The sequence below is a fragment of the Convolutriloba macropyga genome, chromosome 3, assembly GCF_964194025.1.
Source record: "Convolutriloba macropyga chromosome 3, txConMacr16.3, whole genome shotgun sequence".
NCBI classification, from domain to species: domain Eukaryota; kingdom Metazoa; phylum Xenacoelomorpha; order Acoela; family Convolutidae; genus Convolutriloba; species Convolutriloba macropyga.
Genome location: NC_134470.1, coordinates 48511959 through 48537755, shown reverse-complemented (window position 1 = coordinate 48537755; position 25797 = coordinate 48511959). Strand labels below are relative to the sequence as shown.

Below are 25797 nucleotides of genomic sequence, written 5' to 3'. Positions count from 1 at the left end.
TCATGCATTCTTGAGTTGCTCGTTCCTAGTTTTTCGATCTTTCTCACCCTGAGTCCTACTATTGTCTACATTATCTTCGTAGATGAGTTCGGGAGGAAAAGTGACTTTGTCTGGAGGATCTTCGCGAAGAGTGTCGATCGAATTACCCTCTTTTGCCAGGATAGACAGTTTCAACATTATCTGCCAGCGATCCCATCTTAAGGGTGGTTCTAGAGTTGGTTTCTCCCAAAACGGTTCGATTCCAAGGAGTGCACGTTTTTTGACTGCTTACTGCGCCATGTGTTACCTCTTGCTGTGGAGGTATGTAATCGAGCCAAGAATGCGCTGTAGATTATCTGAATTGGATTCGAGGCGCGAATCCAATGTATTACTAAATTGTTGGATTACCACTTTTGGTTTTACTCTGCACTAGTGCCAAAATTGTAGTTCGAATGAGGCGACGTGGAATTCTTTCTGGAATCCAGATAGGATGATTCTGACTCCAAAACTGAGAAGATTAAGAACAACCGAATTATGAGAAATAAGTTTAGCGAATGAATATTAACAAAAAAGGGAAGTGTGAGCAACTGAAAACTTGACTTTTTAGTCGGCGGTAAAATAAGCTTAAGTTAAATATGGTTAGAGATGACTTTTACTAAGGCAAGGACAAACTTAATATATTTTAGTACAAATCAACTGAAAAAGGTAAAACCGTACCACAGCAGTATTTATAAACAAATTAACTAGTTTCAACTCATCGCGTATTTAGCGCCTGTGTAGTTTTTTTTATCCCTACTCCCTATGAAAATCAAGTAGCGTTTTGTGCGGCGCGTGCTTATGTAAATTAAGTACAATCCAAAGTAATTGGATTGTGTTGGTGTAAGTAGGTACCGTTAAAGTTCTTGAAAGCATTTTTTCACGTGCGGCGACATGACTGCTGTTATAATTTTTCTTCACTTGAGTACTATTGACCTGATATATAATTTCTATAATGGCGCCTATTTGCAATTGATTGAACTCCTTGACAGGCAACTAATGCTTAATTTACTTTGACACTATTTGTCATAAAATGGCTCCAATTTTTTTCGAAGGTTTTCATTCATTGAGATACGATTTGTCTTGGAAGATTCATGTGAATTTGCCAATCTGGCTTTTATTTGTAGTTCTATTGTCCATCTTTCATTAAAACTCCTAAAAAGGTTTTGGGTTTTTTAAATTGTATCATTTGCTGTGGTTAACTGTTTTGGGTTGAAGTTATGAGGTTCTCTTAGTTTGGCGCCACTGGTTTTCAATTTTTCTGATGTTGCCAATTTTTAGATTTTGCCTCTTTTTTACTTTGTTTGTCGTTGATTTCCACAAGATTGTTGTATTATGTACTCATTCTTGGGACGCATATGGTTATAATGTTCAAAAACTGTTGTATTATGGGGATTCTTAAAGCACTAAATCTAGGAAAATTACATTTGTTCCGTTTTAGGTGGTTAATGTGCTGAAACTGCTGTAAGGCCTAAATTCAAGGCCTAAATTAGGCATATTAAAAATCCGTTTTTATGTTAATTTTTGAATCAGTTTCAAAACCAAGCCCATTAAAAGACAAAAAACAAAGTTAATTCTTATTTTATTTTACGTAACATAAAACTTTATAGAAAAATTTGTCTGGACCTTTTTATTGCTACGAATTTTCCATGAAAAGTAAAATAATTGAAACTGTCTTTTTTTCTGTTAAATAGTTGTTACACTCTAAAAGGACGGTATTTGTTTGCGCGAAACTAATAACAGGCAAAGGTTTTTAAGTTCACTGAAATATTATACAACTGACCATATTGCTTTTTTTAGACCATTGAACGCTACCTTGTGATTTGATGCTGTTTTTTAAACAATAAATTGGCAGTGTCAATGACCTATTCAGAAGTAAAAAGTGGAATCGGTCAAATTGAAATATATCAAATGACATTATCAAAAATATCTTAGCTCTCTTTATATCGCTTAAATTCAAGTTAATGGGTTCTTCTTTAAGTTTTTTTTTAATTTCTCATCCCTTTAAAACTGTCAACTTTCACGGATTTGAGTTTGATTTTGAACAATACGTACTTTCATATGAAACGAAAAACAAAAATAAAATGAAGTTTGATATGAAAGCACAAAAATTTGTCTTAAATTAGCTGACACGATTAGAACGATATAACAACCCAGAGCGGACTATATATGTAAACTTAAGTACCATAAAAAAAACCATATATGGTACCTTACTTGCCATTGAACGGACCATTTATGGAAACTTACGTACCATAAAAATACCATATATGGTATCTTACTTACCATGGAACGGACCATATATGTTTAATCAAAACCATTCAAAAACCCTTTGTGTTCAATGTTCATATGGAAACTTACCATAGAAAGGGCTATATATGGTTCCTTACTAACCATAGCAAGAACTTAAACCTTTTTTTTTCATGGCTTTGATGGGCCATAGATGGTCCGTTCTATGGTATTTTAGGTACCATATATGGTACTTTTTATGGTAAGTAAGTTTGGCCAACATTGATCAAAGAATGCTAGACGCCAAAAAGCTGTCATTAAATGTTTGACTTGATAAACACTTGTTGGTCACAAAAATGTACGTTTTTGAACAAACATATCAAAGTAAATTGCGTATTATAGCATTGGGTATATTGGAATTGGGTAAATTCTCCTGACACCGTTTTGAATACGTTGGCAAATAATAATATTGTGACAAGTCAAAATTAACGTTTATTTGGCGCTGATATTAATTCGGTTCAGAGTTGGTAATCCGCGATGATCAGTGATTGCAGTTTCTGAACTAGCCTCGTGGTTACTAGGTTTTTGTCCTTAAAAGGTTGATATTGTCTTGAAAAAAGGTTGTGAACTTCATCTATTTGAGTGCCTTCGTTAAAACTCTTGATTTTTAGCTACAACTTCTAAGGCATCAAGCTTGAGTGACGTTTAATGATCAACCTTTGTCATCTTTGAGTGGCATTTCATTGTCGAACTACCAATTTTTTAACCTCTGAAGTGTCCCTTTAACAATGCCAATTCAGGATTTTTTTATCTGTCTTTAAAGATAGCTGGCTCTTCATTGAAGTGTTTTTTTTTATTTTATTTCTTTTTATTACTTTTTATTTCTTGTACTGTTCTGAAATTTTTCTTTCTCTTGCAGATTGAAGGATAATAGGGCCTTCACATGAGCAACAGGATTTTCGATAGTTTTTTTCTATGGACCTTTATTCTAATCAGATTATATTATGTGATAAAACGGCGTGTGGTTGATATTTGAAAGTAGCCCAAAAATTGTTACGAGCATTAACACAGAGAATTTGAATTATGGGTCTTTATTAAAATTTTGAACGGATCTGCAGACATTAATCTCCCATGACTTGTTGCTTACAATATAATCAGATGGCAAAAATGAAAACTCAAAGTGAGAGTTCTGCTTATTTGTCGAACCCGATAGATCATGCAAACAAACAAAACGACACTTTCCTACCCGACGTTCGGGGGAGGAAGAATATGCTCAATTGGGTTTTTGTGCTCAGTCAATTTTGGCCGTAGTCAATTTCACTATGAAGACCCTCATGCTCAGACTGCAAAATTATTTTTTCAAATTTTTTTCCATTTTAATTATTTGTGGATTTTGGCGAACCTGAAGAAATTTAAAGGCTTTTTTCTGAGCCTTGTTTTATGAATAAAACGAATTTTAATTTTGATCTTGGTTGCTCAGTTTAATTAGCCATTTTTTGTTTTGAATTTTTTTAAGACCATTTGGCGTGTTTTAGTTTTTTTCTCGTGAACTTCTGGCTAAGTATACTAATTGCGACTTGCTTCTTTTGGTGGTGTATAAATTCTGTTGTCTGAATTGGCCTCATGGCAAATAGCGATTTAATTGAATTTGACGCTAAAAGTTTTACATTTTTTTCTGCAAACTTTATTTATTTAGTACTTTATGCTTTTTTGTCACTGAGTATCAAAATTGCCGGTCTCACAAGTTTTCAAAGTTCTATAGATCTTTTTAACGAACATAAATAAAGTTCACATTTTATACTTTATGAGAGTCAATACTTTCAATCTATTAACTTTAGTAACTTTTAGTGTACGTTTGCGTTTTGTCTATAGATGTTTCTTCTGTAGTGTTGTCGCAGTCTAAGTAACGAAAGGTCGCATTGATTTCAAAATAAGAATGACGGAAGCTTATCAATGGCTTTAGGCCATAGCTATTGGTGATTTTTATGTCTGGAGACTAAATGTTTTCGAAGAAAGCGAATTCAGAGTTGTGCCTACATCTCTTGTTTTGCCCGCAATCTCGTTCGTTCAAGTCTTCATAAGTCAATAATGAAGCACATGTAAATCTCAATTTGTTTCTCAACTGACAGCTTATCATAGATATGAAAACGACTCCATCTAAATTTGTACAAGTTGGAAAATTTGTGAGTTTTATTCCAGATCCGGTTTTTCACTCAGTTGGTTTTTTGTTTCCTTAAAACCCGTTCTGTTCAAACGGTCTTTTCAATTACTTTGATTGCGTAATAGTTACAGTTGTTTTCCAGGAAAGCATAACTGAAACTTCTAAATATCTCAATTTGACAACAAATGATCTCAAGCTTTTTTCAAAAACAAAACATAAAACAAAATATGGAAAAAAAGTTCTCCTCAATATTTTGTTGTGGACTTGTAAATCAAGGTATTTAGCCAAAGAATCTAGCTAATTCATGTTACCGCATATGTGTTTGTTCTCAGTATTTTGAATTTTTTAAAGTTTGTGGGAGATTATGTTTATTTTTTAAAATTTTGCTCCACATTTTTTAAGAAATTGGGAGTCGTTTTTTTAGTTGATCTTCAATGTTTTTTTTTTGCAGATTTGGGTTTCCAAGTTTTGATAACAGGGGCAAGACTTAGCTTGTGGTTTTCTAGCTTGGGCGAGAGACCTCTATTTGAACTTTCTCTCTGAACTTATATTTATAATTGAGTGATGCAAAACTACTTGAATAACAATAAAAGTTTTACTTCAGGGAATTTTGGATTTGAATTTTTTGTTTCAAGATGTTATAGAACTAATAATTTCTCTGTCCAATAATCTGTTGTTTGCTAAAAATTAGTTATTTACATGTTTGAAAAGTCTTCTTACATTATTGAAATTGGCCTTGATTTCGAATTACTGTCGGTCGTTCCAATGCTAAATGTTTGCATAAATTTTTGTTTTTATTCGGTTTTTCAATCTTTTTTGTTATATTATGATGTCTACTTTTGAATTTAACATTTTCTTCCATTGCTGACAATCGGTTTTCTGAAAAGAATTAATTGAATGTATTCATTTGACAACATATGGTTTTAAAATTTTGTCCAATAAAAATTGACAGATTTTTGAAAACCTTTGTCGGTTCGTATAATAATTCCATCTGCAAACCTCTGTGCTCCTTTTTTATTTTATTTTAAATTGTGCGTGTGCATTCGGTTTTTAGATTTTTAACACCAAAAAAGATTTTTTTGTGCTAAAATGTCAGGATTTTTCCTGTTTTTATATTTTCGCATGTGTTTATGTGAAATAATAACCAATTTCCTGGAACAATCTTTTGATAAGTTCCAAGGGCTGGCATTACTAACTTCAATTGTGATTTACCTTGTAATTCTATAGCTTGGTTAAAGTTTATTTGTTTTTGGTCTGACTTCATTTTTTTTTAATTGGTTAGTTGAATTGGAGTTGGTTTTATGTCTGTTATTCCGTTTGTTTGAGTGTTCAATCTGGCCACTTAAAGAAACTTGATCTCGCTTATGGGAACCGTTTTTGGTACCGACGTCTGGCTTTTTAAAGAAATTTTAAATTTAAATAACAAAATAACAACTACTTTAAAGGCAATCTATCTCCGCTTTTATTGGTAGACAATTGAGACAATATTAAGTTTTATTGGTCATTAGCGAGCCTCCTTGTTTGTCATAGAAAATGGGAAAAAAGTATAGCCAAAGCATGTTTTCATTTCAACATTGAAAAAATTAGATCATAAAACGCAAGTAAATAGCTAGATGAATGTGATTTCTAATGAAATGGAGGTTTTACTGGTTGCGGCGATAAATAAAAATAATAAAGAAATTTAATCCAACTTTAGAGTGCACTTGAGTTGATGTTTGGTCTGTGAGCTACACTTTTGTGGACTTTCATCAAGTTCATAAGTTTTTGGTGTCACAGTAGCGGATCCGGGCTTCCCGGGAGTAAATTTAATTCCCAAAAACTCATTTGGCAGCGGAGAAGCAAACTCTAAATGAACTATAAGTTTTTTTTGGCAATTGTGTTCACCTTCCAGGACCAGGCTGGCGCAGCAAAACAGGTGTGGGCCAAAAAAATTGAGTAGCTCACGTGGGATCCGTTGCGACATAGCTCATATCGTAGAAAAATTTGCGGTCGGCTCGTTCCATCTGCCCTTTACCTTAAGTTTGTTGTCATTGGTGTGGCTTGAGTATGTTCGGTTTGAACCAGGGTGACCATTTTAGGTCTGTTCTGTCTGGCCCCCCTGTCTGCAACCCACTTCTGTCTGGCCCATACCTGTTTTTTTTTGTCGGGGACCTCATCCTGGGCTTGAACATAATTTAGGGAGAACCTGTTCAGACGTAATTCTAAGAAGTTGATGGCCAATGAATCAATTGGTAGGGCTTCTGACATGTGATATGAGGAGGTACACTACCAGCACACTGATGGGCCTAACTGACATTTCTTCGCTTGTCTCCACTCCTGGAGGGACAAGTCCACAGTGCTTCACTTCACTCAGATATATACAGAACAGCTCTTGAAGCTAATTTCCTGTACGCAACCTGAGAGGAGCTCAAAACAAAAGTCAGGGTCACCAAAACGTGATGGACACCTAAGGTTGTGATTGTGTGTGGCGGTACGATTCGATCGATTTTTAGTTTGAGACTACAATCCACCGGTTGTCTATCAATGCAATGAATGCCGTTTTACATTCAGTGATCATGATTCAGTCTCTGAGTTCGGCAGCAATTCGGGAATATCTCGACAGAGTTGGACAAAACTGTCGGATTCAGATAATAAAGCATCTAAAATTTCACATCTCTCACGACGATAAAATTTTCTAGGATGAATGTATATATTTTTATAATATTATGCTGTGACTTTTTTAGATGATGTTGTCAGCAACAACTCACATTGGGTGTGTAGAGGTGGCCTGTGGCAACTTGAAGCATTTATAGTGGTCTGTCACTACTATCCTTGGCGCCAGCCCACATTCTCACAACAAAAATATGAAGCTCTAATCGCCAGTGGCGAACACTTACGGAAGTGCCCGGGTTGAATTTTTCCGCCCAAAATGATGTAAGAGTGGGGCTGCAATGGGAGGATTTTTTAGGAAAATGCAGCTCAAAACTCTTACGTCTTTTTGGGCTGCATTGGGCTTCCAAGGGGGGTAAAATGGTGTAAAAGTGAGGGGGTAAAAGACAAATTAACCCCCCACTCTTACATCTTTTTTGGTCTGCCATGGGGGATAAAACGATGTAAGAGTTGGGGGGTAATTTGTCTTTTACCCCCTCACTCTTACACCATTTTACCCCCCTTGGCAGACCAAAAAAGATGTAAGAGTGGGGGGTTAATTTTTCTTTTACCCCCTCACTCTTACACCATTTTACCCCCTTGGAAGCCCAATACAGCCCAAAAAGACGTAAGAGTTTTGAGCTGCATTTTCCTAAAAAATCCTCCCATTGCAGCCCCACTCTTACGTCATTTTACCCCCCTTGGCAGCCCAACTCTTACATCATTTTACCCCCCACCCCCCCCCCCCCCCCTGGCAGCCCAACTCTTACATCATTTAACACCCTCAATCTTTTAGCCCCCATACCTGAAGACTGCCAGTCTTGAACCCACAACCTCTTTACCCTCAGCTGCGTCGCCTTATCCTCCAGACCATCGATGCTTGTCCAACTCTTGACGGTCTATATATATAAATAATAATTGTTAGAATTGCCCCATCACAACAAATTACCCCCTCACTCTTACACCATTTTACCCCCCTTGGCAACCCAACTCTTACATCATTTTACTCCTCTGAACAAATTACCCCCTCACTCTTACACCATTTTACCCCCCTTGGCAGCCCAACTCTTACATCATTTTATCCCCTCTGAACAAATGACCCCCTCACTCTTACACCATTTTACCCCCTTGGCAGGCCAACTCTTACATCACTTTACACCCTCTGAACAATTTACCCCTCACTCTTACACCACTTTACCCCCCTGGGCAGCCCAACTCATACCTCATTTTACCCCCTCTGGACAAATTACCCCCTCACTCTTACACAATTTTACCCCCCTTGGCAGCCCAATTCTTACATCATATTACCCCCTCTGAACAAATTACCCCCTCACTCTTACACCATTTTACCCCCCTTGGCAGTCCAGCTCTTACCTCATTTTACCCCTCTGGACAAATTATCCCTCACTCTTACACCATTTTACCCCCCTTGGCAGACCAACTCTTACCGCATTTTACCTCCTCTGGACAAATTACCCCCTCACTCTTACACCATTTTACCCCCCTTGGCAGCCAAACTCTTACATCATTTTACCCCCTCTGAACAAATTACCCCCTCACTCTTACACCATTTTACCCCCATTGGCAGCCCAACTCTTACCTCATTTTACCCCCTCTGGACAAATTACCCCCTCACTCTTACACCATTTTAACCCCCCTTGGCAGCCCAATTTTTACATCATTTTACCCCCTCTGAACAAATTAACCCCTCACTCCTACACCATTTTACCCCCCTTGGCAGCCCAAATCTTACATCATTTTACCCCCTCTGAACAAATTACCCCCTCACTCTTACACCATTTAACCCCCCTTGACAGCCCAACTCTTACCTCATTTTACCCCCTCTGGACAAATTACCCCCTCACTCTTACACCATTTAACCCCCCTTGACAGCCCAACTCTTACCTCATTTTACCCCCTCTGGACAAATTACCCCCTCCTTCTTACACACTTTTACCCCCCTTGGCAGCCCAATTCTTACATCATTTTACCCCCTCTGAACAAATTACCCCCTCCTTCTTACACACTTTTACCCCCCTTGGCAGCCCAATTCTTACATCATTTTACCCCCTCTGAAAAAATTACCCCCTCACTCTTACACCATTTTACCCCCCTTGGCAGCCCAACTCTTACCTCATTTTACCCCTCTGGACAAATTACCCCCTCACTCTTACACCATTTAACCCCCCTTGACAGCCCAACTCTTACCTCATTTTACCCCCTCTGGACAAATTACCTCCTCACTCTTACACCATTTTACCCCCCTTGGCAGCCCAACTCTTACATCATTTTACCACCTCTGAACAAATTACCCCCTCACTCTTACACCATTTTACCCCCATTGGCAGCCAAAATCTTACCTCATTTTACCCCTCTGGACAAATTACCCCCTCACTCTTACACCATTATACCCCCGTTGGCAGCCCAACTCTTACCTCATTTTACCCCTCTGGACAAATTACCCCCTCACTCTTACACCATTTAACCCCCCTTGACAGCCCAACTCTTACCTCATTTTACCCCCTCTGGACAAATTACCCCCTCACTCTTACACCATTTTACCCCCCTTGGCAGCCCAACTCTTACATCATTTTACCCCCTCTGAACAAATTACCCCCTCGCTCTTACACCATTTTACCCCCCTTGGCAGCCCAACTCTTACCTCATTTTACCTCCTCTGGACAAATTACCCCCTCACTCTTACACCATTTTACCCCCCTTGGCAGCCAAACTCTTACATCATTTTAGCACCTCTGAACAAATTACCCCCTCACTCTTACACCATTTTACCCCCATTGGCAGCCAAACTCTTACCTCATTTTACCCCCTCTGGACAAATTACCCCCTCACTCTTACACCATTTTAACCCCCTTGGCAGCCCAATTTTTACATCATTTTACCCCCTCTGAACAAATTAACCCCTCACTCCTACACCATTTTACCCCCCTTGACAGCCCAAATCTTACATCATTTTACCCCCTCTGAACAAATTACCCCCTCACTCTTACACCATTTTACCCCCCTTGGCAGACCAATTCTTACATCATTTTACCCCCTCTGAACAAATTACCCCCTCACTCTTACACCATTTTAACCCCCTTGGCAGCCCAATTCTTACATCATTTTAACTCCTCTGAACAAATTAACCCCTCACTCCTACACCATTTTACCCCCCTTGGCAGCCCAAATCTTACATCATTTTACCCCCTCTGAACAAATTACCCCCTCACTCTTACACCATTTAACCCCCCTTGACAGCCCAACTCTTACCTCATTTTACACCCTCTGGACAAATTACCCCCTCACTCTTACACCATTTAACCCCCCTTGACAGCCCAACTCTTACCTCATTTTACCCCCTCTGGACAAATTACCCCCTCCTTCTTACACACTTTTACCCCCCTTGGCAGCCCAATTCTTACATCATTTTACCCCCTCTGAACAAATTACCCCCTCCTTCTTACACACTTTTACCCCCCTTGGCAGCCCAATTCTTACATCATTTTACCCCCTCTGAAAAAATTACCCCCTCACTCTTACACCATTTTACCCCCCTTGGCAGCCCAACTCTTACCTCATTTTACCCCTCTGGACAAATTACCCCCTCACTCTTACACCATTTAACCCCCCTTGACAGCCCAACTCTTACCTCATTTTACCCCCTCTGGACAAATTACCTCCTCACTCTTACACCATTTTACCCCCCTTGGCAGCCCAACTCTTACATCATTTTACCACCTCTGAACAAATTACCCCCTCACTCTTACACCATTTTACCCCCATTGGCAGCCAAAATCTTACCTCATTTTACCCCTCTGGACAAATTACCCCCTCACTCTTACACCATTATACCCCCGTTGGCAGCCCAACTCTTACCTCATTTTACCCCTCTGGACAAATTACCCCCTCACTCTTACACCATTTAACCCCCCTTGACAGCCCAACTCTTACCTCATTTTACCCCCTCTGGACAAATTACCCCCTCACTCTTACACCATTTTACCCCCCTTGGCAGCCCAACTCTTACATCATTTTACCCCCTCTGAACAAATTACCCCCTCGCTCTTACACCATTTTACCCCCCTTGGCAGCCCAACTCTTACCTCATTTTACCTCCTCTGGACAAATTACCCCCTCACTCTTACACCATTTTACCCCCCTTGGCAGCCAAACTCTTACATCATTTTAGCACCTCTGAACAAATTACCCCCTCACTCTTACACCATTTTACCCCCATTGGCAGCCAAACTCTTACCTCATTTTACCCCCTCTGGACAAATTACCCCCTCACTCTTACACCATTTTAACCCCCTTGGCAGCCCAATTTTTACATCATTTTACCCCCTCTGAACAAATTAACCCCTCACTCCTACACCATTTTACCCCCCTTGACAGCCCAAATCTTACATCATTTTACCCCCTCTGAACAAATTACCCCCTCACTCTTACACCATTTTACCCCCCTTGGCAGACCAATTCTTACATCATTTTACCCCCTCTGAACAAATTACCCCCTCACTCTTACACCATTTTAACCCCCTTGGCAGCCCAATTCTTACATCATTTTAACTCCTCTGAACAAATTAACCCCTCACTCCTACACCATTTTACCCCCCTTGGCAGCCCAAATCTTACATCATTTTACCCCCTCTGAACAAATCACCCCCTCCTTCTTACACCCTTTTACCCCCCTTGGCAGCCCAATTCTTACATCATTTTACCCCCTCTGAACAAATTACCCCCTCACTCTTACACCATTTTACCCCCCTTGGCAGCCCAACTCTTACCTCATTTTACCCCTCTGGACAAATTACCCCCTCACTCTTACACCATTTAACCCCCCTTGACAGCCCAACTCTTACCTCATTTTACCCCCTCTGAACAAATTACCCCCTCACTCTTACACCATTTTACCCCCCTTGGCAGCCCAACTCTTACATCATTTTACCCCCTCTGAACAAATCACCCCCTCGCTCTTACACCATTTTACCCCCCTTGGCAGCCCAACTCTTACCTCATTGTACCTCCTCTGGACAAATTATCCCCTCACTCTTGCACCATTTTACCCCCCTTGGCAGCCAAACTCTTACACCATTTTAACCCCCTTGGCAGCCCAATTTTTACATCATTTTACCCCCTCTGAACAAATTAACCCCTCACTCCTACACCATTTTACCCCCCTTGGCAGCCCAAATCTTACATCATTTTACCCCCTCTGAACAAATTACCCCCTCACTCTTACACCATTTTACCCCCCTTGGCAGCCCAACTCTTACATCATTTTACCCCCTCTGAACAAATCACCCCCTCGCTCTTACACCATTTTACCCCCCTTGGCAGCCCAACTCTTACCTCATTGTACCTCCTCTGGACAAATTATCCCCTCACTCTTGCACCATTTTACCCCCCTTGGCAGCCAAACTCTTACATCATTTTACCCCCTCTGAACAAATTACCCCCTCACTCCTACACCATTTTACCCCCCTTGGCAGCCCAAATCTTACATCATTTTACCCCCTCTGAACAAATTACCCCCTCCTTCTTACACCCTTTTACCCCCCCTTGGCAGCCCAATTCTTACATCATTTTACCCCCTCTGAACAAATTACCCCCTCACTCTTACACCATTTTACCCCCCTTGGCAGCCCAACTCTTACCTCATTTTACCCCTCTGGACAAATTACCCCCTCACTCTTACACCATTTAACCCCCCTTGACAGCCCAACTCTTACCTCATTTTACCCCCTCTGGACAAATTACCCCCTCACTCTTACACCATTTTACCCCCCTTGGCAGCCCAACTCTTACATCATTTTACCCCCTCTGAACAAATTACCCCCTCGCTCTTACACCATTTTACCCCCCGTGGCAGCCCAACTCTTACCTCATTGTACCTCCTCTGGACAAATTATCCCCTCACTCTTGCACCATTTTACCCCCCTTGGCAGCCCAACTCTTACATCATTTTACCCCCTCTGAACAAATCACCCCCTCGCTCTTACACCATTTTACCCCCCTTGGCAGCCCAACTCTTACCTCATTGTACCTCCTCTGGACAAATTATCCCCTCACTCTTGCACCATTTTACCCCCCTTGGCAGCCAAACTCTTACATCATTTTACCCCCTCTGAACAAATTACCCCCTCACTCTTACACCATTTTACCCCCATTGGCAGCCCAACTCTTACCTCATTTTACCCCCTCTGGACAAATTACCCCCTCACTCTTACACCATTTTAACCCCCTTGGCAGCCCAATTTTTACATCATTTTACCCCCTCTGAACAAATTAACCCCTCACTCCTACACCATTTTACCCCCCTTGGCAGCCCAAATCTTACATCATTTTACCCCCTCTGAACAAATTACCAACTCACTCTTACACCATTTTACCCCCCTTGGCAGCCCAACTCTTACATCATTTTACCCCCTCTGAACAAATTACCAACTCACTCTTACACCATTTTACCCCCCTTGGCAGCCAAACTCTTACATCATTTTACCCCCTCTGAACAAATTACCCCCTCACTCCTACACCATTTTACCCCCCTTGGCAGCCCAAATCTTACATCATTTTACCCCCTCTGAACAAATTACCCCCTCCTTCTTACACCCTTTTACCCCCCCTTGGCAGCCCAATTCTTACATCATTTTACCCCCTCTGAACAAATTACCCCCTCACTCTTACACCATTTTACCCCCCTTGGCAGCCCAACTCTTACCTCATTTTACCCCTCTGGACAAATTACCCCCTCACTCTTACACCATTTAACCCCCCTTGACAGCCCAACTCTTACCTCATTTTACCCCCTCTGGACAAATTACCCCCTCACTCTTACACCATTTTACCCCCCTTGGCAGCCCAACTCTTACATCATTTTACCCCCTCTGAACAAATTACCCCCTCGCTCTTACACCATTTTACCCCCCGTGGCAGCCCAACTCTTACCTCATTTTACCTCCTCTGGACAAGTTATCCCCTCACTCTTGCACAATTTTACCCCCCTTGGCAGCCAAACTCTTACATCATTTTACCCCCTCTGAACAAATTACCCCCTCACTCTTACACCATTTTACCCCCATTGGCAGCCCAACTCTTACCTCATTTTACCCCCTCTGGACAAATTACCCCCTCACTCTTACACCATTTTAACCCCCTTGACAGCCCAATTTTTACATCATTTTACCCCCTCTGAACAAATTAACCCCTCACTCCTACACCATTTTACCCCCCTTGGCAGCCCAAATCTTACATCATTTTACCCCCTCTGAACAAATTACCCCCTCACTCTTACACCATTTTACCCCCCTTGGCAGCCCAACTCTTACATCATTTTACTCCCTCTGAACAAATTAACCCCTCACTCTTACACCATTTTATCCCCCTTGGCAGCCCAATTCTTACATCATTTTACCTCCTCTGAACAAATTAACCCCTCACTCCTACACCATTTTACCCCCCTTGGCAGCCCAACTCTTACCTCATTTTACCCCTCTGGACAAATTACCCCCTCACTCTTACACCATTTAACTCCCCTTGACAGCCCAACTCTTACCTCATTTTACCCCCTCTGGACAAATTACCCCCTCACTCTTACACCATTTTACCCCCCTTGGCAGCCCAACTCTTACATCATTTTACCCCCTCTGAACAAATTACCCCCTCGCTCTTACACCATTTTACCCCCCGTGGCAGCCCAACTCTTACCTCATTGTACCTCCTCTGGACAAATTATCCCCTCACTCTTGCACCATTTTACCCCCCTTGGCAGCCAAACTCTTACATCATTTTACCCCCTCTGAACAAATTACCCCCTCACTCTTACACCATTTTACCCCCATTGGCAGCCCAACTCTTACCTCATTTTACCCCCTCTGGACAAATTACCCCCTCACTCTTACACCATTTTAACCCCCTTGACAGCCCAATTTTTACATCATTTTACCCCCTCTGAACAAATTAACCCCTCACTCCTGCACCATTTTACCCCCCTTGGCAGCCCAAATCTTACATCATTTTACCCCCTCTGAACAAATTACCCCCTCACTCTTACACCATTTTACCCCCCTTGGCAGCCCAACTCTTACATCATTTTACTCCCTCTGAACAAATTAACCCCTCACTCTTACACCATTTTATCCCCCTTGGCAGCCCAATTCTTACATCATTTTACCTCCTCTGAACAAATTAACCCCTCACTCCTACACCATTTTACCCCCATTGGCAGCCCAAATCTTACATCATTTTGCCCCCTCTGAACAAATTACCCCCTCCTTCTTACACCATTTTACGCCCCTTGGCAGCCCAATTCTTACATCATTTTACCCCCTCTGAACAAATTACCCCCTCACTCTTACACCATTTTACCCCCCTTGGCAGCCCAACTCTTACCTCATTTTACCCCTCTGGACAAATTACCCCCTTACTCTTACACCATTTAACCCCCCTTGACAGCCCAACTCTTACCTCATTTTACCTCCTCTGGACAAATTATCCCCTCACTCTTACACCATTTTACCCCCCTTGGCAGCCAAACTCTTACATCATTTTACCCCCTCTGAACAAATTACCCCCTCACTCTTACACCATTTTACCCCCATTGGCAGCCCAACTCTTACCTCATTTTACCCCCTCTGGACAAATTACCCCCTCACTCTTACACCATTTTAACCCCCTTGGCAGCCCAATTTTTACATCATTTTACCCCCTCTGAACAAATTAACCCCTCACTCCTACACCATTTTACCCCCCTTGGCAGTCCAAATCTTACATCATTTTACCCCCTCTGAACAAATTACCCCCTCACTCTTACACCATTTTACCCCCCTTGGCAGCCCAATTCTTACATCATTTTACTCCCTCTGAACAAATTACCCCCTCACTCTTACACCATTTTAACCCCCTTGGCAGCCCAATTCTTACATCATTTTACCTCCTCTGAACAAATTAACCCCTCACTCCTACACCATTTTACCCCCCTTGGCAGCCCAAATCTTACATCATTTTACCCCCTCTGAACAAATTACCCCCTCCTTCTTACACCATTTTACCCCCCTTGGCAGCCCAATTCTTACATCATTTTACCCCCTCTGAACAAATTACCCCCTCACTCTTACACCATTTTACCCCCCTTGGCAGCCCAACTCTTACCTCATTTTACCCCTCTGGACAAATTACCCCCTCACTCTTACACCATTTAACCCCCCTTGACAGCCCAACTCTTACCTCATTTTACCCCCTCTGGACAAATTACCCCCTCACTCTTACACCATTTTACCCCCCTTGGCAGCCCAACTCTTACATCATTTTACCCCCTCTGAACAAATTACCCCCTCGCTCTTACACCATTTTACCCCCCTTGGCAGCCCAACTCTTACCTCATTTTACCCCCTCTGGACAAATTACCCCCTCACTCTTACACAGTTTTACCCTCCTTGGCAGCCCAATTCTTACATCATTTTATGTAGACCGAAAGCAAAGAAAGCGCGGGGGGTTGGGAAGGCAACTAACTTGGGGAGATTTGGGGGCGGGTAAAACCCCAAAACCGAAAGCAAAGAAAGCGCGGGGGGTTGGGAAGGCAACCAACCTGGGGGATTTGGGGCGGGTAGAACCCCAAGAACTGAAAGCAAAGAAAGCGCGGGGGGTTTGGGAAGCCAACCAACCTGGGGGGATTTGGGGAGGGTAAAACCCCAAAACCAAAAACAGAGCGCGCGGGTAAATAATAAGATAAATTTTTAAAAACTGTCTTTTGGTCTTTTGAATCTGCTTTCAGTCTGTTGTGATGTTTTGCGAACCCTCTTGCTGTTACATTTGGACTGTTTTTGTAAAATTTCTAGATCTTTGGATACTGAAACATCAAAAAAACTCATGGTGCAGATCAATTGTTTCCCATTTCAATCAATTTTTTAGAGCAATACTTAGCTTTTTCAGGGGTTGAATTCGTTGCCTGATGTGGTTGGGCGTCAAAATTTGTTATCAAAAACAACTTAATTTGGGTATTTGGGTGGGGGTTATCGTTCGAATGTGCTAATAAAAAATGTTGTTTGTTATTTTGATTTAGATTAAATATTTTAGTTTCCTTTGATTGCGAGTGTTTTGTATGATTGTAATTTGTGTTGTGAGGCTCGTGTCGAAAATCAATTGCGTTCGTTTTCGACAAAAAGAAGTCATGTCAGTGACATCCTCGGCCCCAATTGTAAGATCACGAACTGTTGCTGTACTGTATGATATCGGTGTAAAATCAGCAGGATAAGAAGACAAGATAAGATAATCGATCGCAAATATAATAATCAGAAAAGGAAGTTTGGGAGGAACTAAAGGTATGGGCGACTGAAAGGGGGACAAACGAAATCGAGCAAAAGAATATGCCAAAAATAGTTTGGCGCGCAAAAGGGACGGCAGATATTGGAACAATGCTTGACTATTGATCGCAAAACTTAGACATTTGATGTAAAACTTTGCAATAATGTAACTTGTTGCATCAACTTTTGGAGACGACTTGACTTACAATTCTATACATTTTCCTATTGAAAACTAAAGTATACATCTGCTCGTGAGAACGAGAAAACAAAATAACTCATTTGTTTATTAAGACTTTGCTTAGCTTGATGACTGGTCTTACTTTCTCGCCTTGTGGAGATCTCAGTTTCACGGAGCGTACTACACCATCTGAACCGGGGTAAATTTCTCTAACTTTTGCAAGAACGACCTCGTGGCGTGAAGTCTTCAAGTAGCCAAACCAAATCATTTACCTTAAGGTTTTCAGAAGTTTTGTTCCACTTCGACCTTGTCTGTTGATTAGGGATGTATTCGCGAAGAAATCTATTCCAAAAATGCGAGGCTAGCTCTAGAGCAGATTTCCATGACCTGGACACGGTGACCTTTTGCGTTTCGAAAAGACCAGGAGGGTAGTTAACTGACGCTCTTCCGAGTAAAAAGTGGTTAGGCGTGAGAGGCAGAGGATCGTTAATTTCACTCGGGACATTAGTTAGAGGTCTAGAATTCATATTGGATTCAATCTCACATACCAGTGTCCACAAAATATCCTCTGAAAGGGTTCTTGATCCAATTACTTTGTACAGAGATAACTTGAATATCTGCACTAGGCGTTCCCAACTTCCACCGAAGTGTGGAGCCGCAGGAGTGTTAAACACCCACTCAATTTCGACCTGCATCAGATGCAAATGACTTGCAAAATCATGGGAATTTCTAAGGCTTGCAATACTGGGTTGCAAAGAGCTATTTGATCCAACAAAAGATTTTCCACAATCGGAAAAGAATTTTTTTGGTTTGCCTCTACGGCTTATAAAGCGGCGGATGCAATTGATTGTTGAATCTGTTGTCAAGTCGACAGCAACTTCTAGACGGACAGCGCGTACTACTAAGCACGTGAATAGGAGTATGTATCTAGGCCTGTTTCTTCCATGTTCTTTAACTGGAAAGGGTCCTACGAAGTCTAAGCCTGTGGTTTGAAAAACTTGATGATTTTCTCTTGGTAATCTGAACTCTGGGAGGTCAGCCATTTGGGGGGCAGCTACTTCTTGGATCATACGTCTGCATGGAATGCATTGTCTAACTGCTTGTTTGACTACCACTCTGCACCTAAGAATCCAATAGAGTTCCATTAATAAACTTCTAGTTTGTTCTGTGCCACAATGCATGCTTGTTTGGTGAAAATGTTTTTCCATTAGTCTAACACTCTGATTATTTCCATCTAGGATCAACGGGAAGCGCGCAGTTTCTATTCTCAATGCTTTAGACAACCATCCTCGAGCACGCAAGTGCTGGTTATGATCGACGAATGGTGATAATGATGCAATTCTACTGGTAGATGATACTGAAATATCTTTTCTTAAGTTCGAAATTTCCGATTTAAAATCTTGATGCTGGGGGGTTGGGAAGGCAACTAACTTGGGGAGATTTGGTGCGGGTAAAACCCCAAAACCGAAAGCAAAGAAAGCGCGGGGGGTTGGGAAGGCAACCAACCTGGGGGATTTGGGCCGGGTAGAACCCCAAAAACTGAAAGCAAAGAAAGCGCGGGGGGTTTGGGAAGCCAACCAACCTGGGGGGATTTGGGGCGGGTAAAACCCCAAAACCAAAAACAGAGCGCGCGGGTAAATAATAAGATAAATTTTTAAAGACTCTCTTTTGGTCTTTTGAATCTGCTTTCAGTCTGTTGTGATGTTTACGGAACCCTCTTGCTGTTACATTTGGACTGTTTTTGTAAAATTTCTAGATCTTTGGATACTGAAACATCAAAAAAACTCATGGTGCAGATCAATTGTTTCCCATTTCAATCAATTTTTTAGAGCAATACTTAGCTTTTTCAGGGGTTGAATTCGTTGCCTGATGTGGTTGGGCGTCAAAATTTGTTATCAAAAACAACTTAATTTGGGTATTTGGGTGGGGGTTCTCGTTCGAATGTGCTAATAAAAAATATTGTTTGTTATTTTGATTTAGATTAAATATTTTAGTTTCCTTTGATTGCGAGTGTTTTGTATGATTGTAACTTGTGTTGTGAGGCTCGTGTCGAAAATCACTTCCGTTCGTTTTCGACAAAAAGAAGTCATGTCAGTGACATCCTCGGCCCCAATTGTAAGATCACGAACTGTTGCTGTACTGTATGATATCGGTGTAAAATCAGCAGGATAAGAAGACAAGATAAGATAATCGATCGCAAAAATAATAATCGGAAAAGGAAGTTTGGGAGGAACTAAAGGTATGGGCGACTGAAAGGGGGACAAACGAAATCGAGCAAAAGAATATGCCAAAAATAGTTTGGCGCGCAAAATGGACTGCAGATATTGTAACAATGCTTGACTATTGATCGCAAAACTTATACATTTGATGTAAAACTTTGCAATAATGTAACTTGTTGCATCAACTTTTGGAGACGACTTGACTTACAATTCTATACCTTTTCCTATTGAAAACTAAAGTGTAAATCTGCTCGTGAGAACGAGAAAACAAAATAACTCATTTGTTTATTAAGACTTTGCTTAGCTTGATGACTGGTCTTACTTTCTCGCCTTGTGGAGATCTCAGTTTCACGGAGCGTACTACACCATCTGAACCGGGGTAAATTTCTCTAACTTTTGCAAGAACGACCTCGTGGCGTGAAGTCTTCAAGTAGCCAAACCAAATCATTTACCTTAAGGTTTTCAGAAGTTTTGTTCCACTTCGACCTTGTCTGTTGATTAGGGATGTATTCGCGAAGAAATCTATTCCAAAAATGCGAGGCTAGCTCTAGAGCAGATTTCCATGACCTGGACACGGTGACCTTTTGCGTTTCGAAAAGACCAGGAGGGTAGTTAACTGACGCTCTTCCGAGTAAAAAGTGGTTAGGCGTGAGAGGCAGAGGATCGTTAATTTCACTCGGGACATTAGTTAGAGGTCTAGAATTCATATTGGATTCAATCTCACATACCAGTGTCCACAAAATATCCTCTGAAAGGGTTCTTGATCCAATTACTTTGTACAGAGATAACTTGAATATCTGCACTAGGCGTTCCCAACTTCCACCGAAGTGTGGAGCCGCAGGAGGTTTAAACACCCACTCAATTTTGACCTGCATCAGATGCAAATGACTAGCAAAATCATGGGAATTTCTAAGGCTTGCAATACTGGATTGCAAAGATCTATTTGATCCAACAAAAGATTTTCCACAATCGGAAAAGAACTTTTTTGGTTTTCCTCTACGGCTTATAAAGCGGCGGATGCAATTGATTGTTGAATCTGTTGTCAAGTCGACAGCAACTTCTAGACGGACAGCGCGTACTACTAAGCACGTGAATAGGAGTATGTATCTAGGCCTGTTTCTTCCATGTTCTTTAACTGGAAAGGGTCCTACGAAGTCTAAGCCTGTGGTTTGAAAAACTTGATGATTTTCTCTTGGTAATCTGAACTCTGGGAGGTCAGCCATTTGGGGGGCAGCTACTTCTTGGATCATACGTCTGCATGGAATGCATTGTCTAACTGTTTGTTTGACTACCGCCCTGCACCTAAGAATCCAATAGAGTTCCATTAATAAACTTCTATTTTGTTCTGTGCCACAATGCATGTTTGTTTGGTGAAAATGTTTTTCCATTAGTCTAACACTCTGATTATTTCCATCTAGGATCAACGGGAAGCGCGCAGTTTCTATTCTCAATGCTTTAGACAACCGTCCTCGATCACGCAAGTGCTGGTTATGATCGACGAATGGTGATAATGATGCAATTCTACTGGTAGATGATACTGCAATATCTTTTCTTAAGTTCGAAATTTCCGATTTAAAATCTTGATGCTGGGCACTTTTTATCAAGTAATTGTACGCTTTTGTATAGTGTGCTAGTGACAAAATGGATTCCTTTTTTCTGCATTTATCTGCAAACAAGAAGCAAAGCGCTGCAACTCTAAGTAAAGGATTCCAGTTGCTGAAACGCGATATGTCAATTTGGCATTTCAGTTCTTTTATTGGATCTGCCATTAAAATTTTAACATTTAGAGCAGAAAGTAAATCTTGTTTCGGCCACGTGTTTTTATTTTGAGACAAAAAGGATGGACCTAATAGCCAACGTGAGTTGACATTCATCTGGTGAACGTTGTAGCCTCGGGTACCATCGTCAGCGGGATTTCTGGTAGACCAATCTTGGGCAGAGGAAACGCCTAAAATTTTGGCTAGTCTGTTAGCAATGAAGATCCGATGACGAATCTCAGGAGTCCGTAGCCAATACAAAACGGTCGTGCTATCAGACCAAAAAACTTGTTTATTGATTTCAATATCCATCTCATCTCTGACAAATTGAGCTAGTTGAGTACCATATACCGCAGCCTGTAGCTCCAAATTATGAATCGTCATCCGTTTTATTGGCGCAACTCTTGCTTTAGCGATCACAAATGCGACTGAGACCGATTCATCAATGTGTTCAATTCTTAGATAACTGACTGCTGATAATGCTAACTCAGATGCATCTGTGAACGTGTGTAGTTCAATCAATGAAATCGGTATCTCGTTTAACAATTTGCGAGGAAGATGTACATCCTGAAAAGACGAAAGTTCTTTTTTCAGAATCTCGAAATCAGAATTCTCATCGAGCTGTAATGGCTTGTCCCATTTTGGACCGTGGTTCCATGCTCCTTGGAGAACTTTGCGGAATCTTATTGTAAAGGTGGCGATAATTCCTATGGGATCAAAGATGGAAGCAACAAAACGAAGTAGTTTACGCTGACTCGTTTTTTCATCGAGCTTGATCTTATGGAACAATTTTCGCTCTATAACAAATGTATCTGCTTCTGGAAACCAGGGCAAATCAAGAACCTTTTGACTTTGTGGGGCGAATGTTTCTGGATTGAGTCGGATATCCGGATTCAGCTGGTCAAGAACTTGATGACTATTTGAATTCCACTTTGTCAGATTGAAGCCACCAGTAGCAAGAACCTTGCGAGTGTCATGGACAATGTTTGTAGCTTCATTTGGACTTGATACGGCAACAAACAAATCATCCATGTAAACGTTCCGCTCTATAACCTTTTGAACTTTTGGATATGTTTTTGCATTGTCCTGAGCAGATCTTCTGAGCGCGTAAGATGCTATGCAGGATGAATCTGTTGCCCCAAAAATATGACTTGTGTATTCGTAAGTCTCTATGTGTCCACTGTTGTTCCAGAGGAAGCGTAAGTGGGGTCGGTCTTCAGGGTCAACTTTCACTTACATGAACATTTGTTCTATGTCTGCGCACAGGGCAATTCGATTCTCACGAAACCTCATAATGACACCAGTTAAGTTGCTGAGCAAATCTTGTCCGTTCAGTAAATTAGAATTGAGGGACTGACCCTGGAAAATGCTGGAGGCATTTGCAACTCTACGAACCTTACCTGGTTTATTTTCATTGGTCACTGGGTGATGAGGCAAAAAGGAGACATTTTCTGTTAGAGATTCGGAATCATGCACTTTAACAACGTATCCTTTTTCCAAGTCTGCGTCCAGAGTGGCCTGGTACTTTTCCTTTAGTATCGGATTTCTTGAAAGCTTTTGATCTAATTGGTCAAGTTGTTTTCATGCTAACCATCTGTTGTTCGGAAGAAATGCACCTTGCTTCCAGAGGAGACCTATTTGATAATGACCGTCAACAATTTTGGTTGTGGACTCTAAAATTTCAATCGCTCTTTTATCGTTTTCCGACAACGCTTTTCGGGGCGATGCAATGCCCAAGTTCTCCACTTTCATCCAATCTTGGACCAATTTGAAAAGAGAGTCGTCAATATTAGGGCATTTTTGCACCTGAGTATACTGTGCAGGTGTAGACTCATTGAATACTAAATTCGTTTTACCGGAGGACGTCCAGCCTAATGGAGTTTCAACGCCCCATGGGGCATTTTTTGGACCTTTTATAATTTGTTTATAGTGAATCAAGTCCAAGTTGTCAATGCCTATAATTTTTGGGACATTGTTCCGTTCAAGTTTGGGAAAATTTATATGACTGAGATGATCAAAATTATTGCACAAAGCGTTTAGTTGAGCTACATTCACTGCGGACATGTTCAAATCTGGTACTGCCATAACATCATTAAGTCTGACAGGTTCGACTGAGCTATCTTTTGCCTGTATGTCAAAGCAAACTTTGGAGCAATCAATTTCCTTAGTCGTGTGATAACCACTTATAGGCATTTTACCTGTTTTTTCGAGGTTAAGACCAAGTTCTTTTGCTGTTGATTTCAGAAGTAGACTTTGACAGCTACCGTTGTCTAGGTATGCGTATGTTTTCACAGACTGGTTTCCATTTATCAATTGAACTGCCACAAAGGCCACCTGGCCTGTTCCAACAAATTGCACTGGTTTAACGTTTGAGTTGCTTTTGTTCATAAAACTATCGTGCAGAAGTGTGTTATGTCTTTTGCAGCAGCCTTTTGAGCGGCAGTCGTTTTTTGAATTGCATTGATCTACATGATGATTTCCAAAACAATTGAAACAAAACTTTTGTTTCCCCAGTGCGTCGGATCCCGGAAATCTTATTAAGATCCCGGTTTTTTTCCGGACAAGATCCGGGAAATACACGGGGAAGATCCGGGGATCTTACCGGGAAAATTACCGGGAATTTCAAGATGTGCCAAGATAGAACAAGATCCCGCATTTCCCGCCGGGAAATCCGGGACATTTAAGAACCCTGACAGGAAAACCGGGAAAAAATTAAATCTCGGCGGGTTTTCCGGGATTCACCAGTGGGATCTTACCGGGAAACTCGGGAACTTTAAGATTCCCGCCAATTTTTCCGGGATTTCTCCGCCGGGATCTTACCGGGAAAATCGGGAAATTTAAGATTCCCGCCAGTATTTCCGGGATTTACCGGCCGGGATTTTACCGGGGAAACTGGGAAATTTAAAATTCCCGCAAGTATTTCCGGGAATGAGATGCTGGTCTTACCGGGAAAACCGGTAAAATTATGATTGTTCTGAGTGAAATCAAAAACGGTCGCCAAGTTTTTTTCTTGGAGACAGATAAGAAACGTTTTTTTTTCTCCGCAAAACAGACAAAACTGCTTTTGATATTCGACGAGCGCAGTATTTGATCACCCAAAATTGGAGCACAACACATACGGCACAAACAAAACAGATGACATACGGCACACATTACATGATCTTTCCTGTTTGGGGGACTCAGTGCTTGGAAATGTATGCATTTGTAGAGGTATTGGCAATAGTCATTGTTAGGACAACTAACGCTTTCTTTCGTCTTAGACTGAAATTGCCCTTGTTCCCTGTTACTCAGCAATTGATGCTTTGATTTCGGATTTTCATTATTTCCAGTAGAGTGCGACGTTTTCCAAGCCATTTTATGAACACCAATGTTTTGAGAAGATGGGAGGTTTGAGTTTGTTGGTAAATTTCGGCATGCTTTTGCATAGTTTAGGAGCCACTCAGCAAGTGCTTTTAAAGATGGCTGTGTCATGGTTTTTTCTAGGACGTAACGGTTCCATTCGAGTCTGACTGGTATTGGTAATTTTGTTAAAGCTATGTTCATGTTGATTGTGGAGTGAAGATCATGAATAAAACCGAGTTGTTGAAATGTGTCGACAAGCATTAGAAGAAACGAGGAGTACTGTGTATAACTTTCCAGATTCGATAAGTTTGGATTTCTAAAGTTCGATAATTTGTCCAGAAAAGCATTGACAATCCTCTTTGAATTGCCAAAATGTTCTTGCAGTCTTGATAGAGCTGCTGCGTATAAATCACCGTTGCAACCGTAGCCATCAACTAGTGCTTTAGTTTCTCCTGTGAGCAATGATTGAAATGGAACATTTTTTCAGCTGACGACATGGGTGATTGGTCGATAGTTGCTTTGAAAATGCTATACCATTTTATCCACTTCATTGGATCACCGTTGAACGTTTCTGCGTGCAGTTTCGGGACAGATTTTTGGAAGCACACTGACACTGAGCTGGTTGAACATTGGTTTGAGCTTTCTGCGTTTAGAAGTCCTCGATGTTCGAAGTTACTGTTTGATGCGTTGCGTTTCGTTTCAGGGAAAATACTCTGAGGAGTAGGCCAATTGAAGGAATGTGCGTTAAGCAATGACGATGGAGCGGCGTTAGAATCAAATAGTAAGCTGCTGGGTGGAGAAAAACTGACATTGTTGTTCACAGCGGGCACTGATGAACTAACTGCATATTGCTCCTGATTGCTGATATCAAGACGAGATTGAACTGGGTTAGTAAATTGAAAATTAGAGCTGTCCGGCGGACAATTCGGTTTTTTGGTGGCACCAACACTGAGACTGAAGTCCTCTCCAG

General features: G+C 41.2%; 1 protein-coding gene across 1 annotated transcript; it reads right to left on the bottom strand.

Moving 5' to 3' along the window:
- LOC142336649 (uncharacterized) lies at positions 1 to 23678 on the bottom strand. Its single transcript, XM_075385558.1, has 7 exons — positions 23102 to 23678; positions 22886 to 23047; positions 21587 to 22717; positions 21126 to 21394; positions 20310 to 20597; positions 17897 to 18198; positions 1 to 196 (listed from the first exon to the last, which is right to left on the bottom strand). Exons 1-7 carry the CDS (start codon positions 23676 to 23678, stop codon positions 1 to 3), a joined length of 2925 nt encoding a protein of 974 aa, XP_075241673.1.
- Positions 23679 to 25797: the final 2119 nt, after the last annotated feature.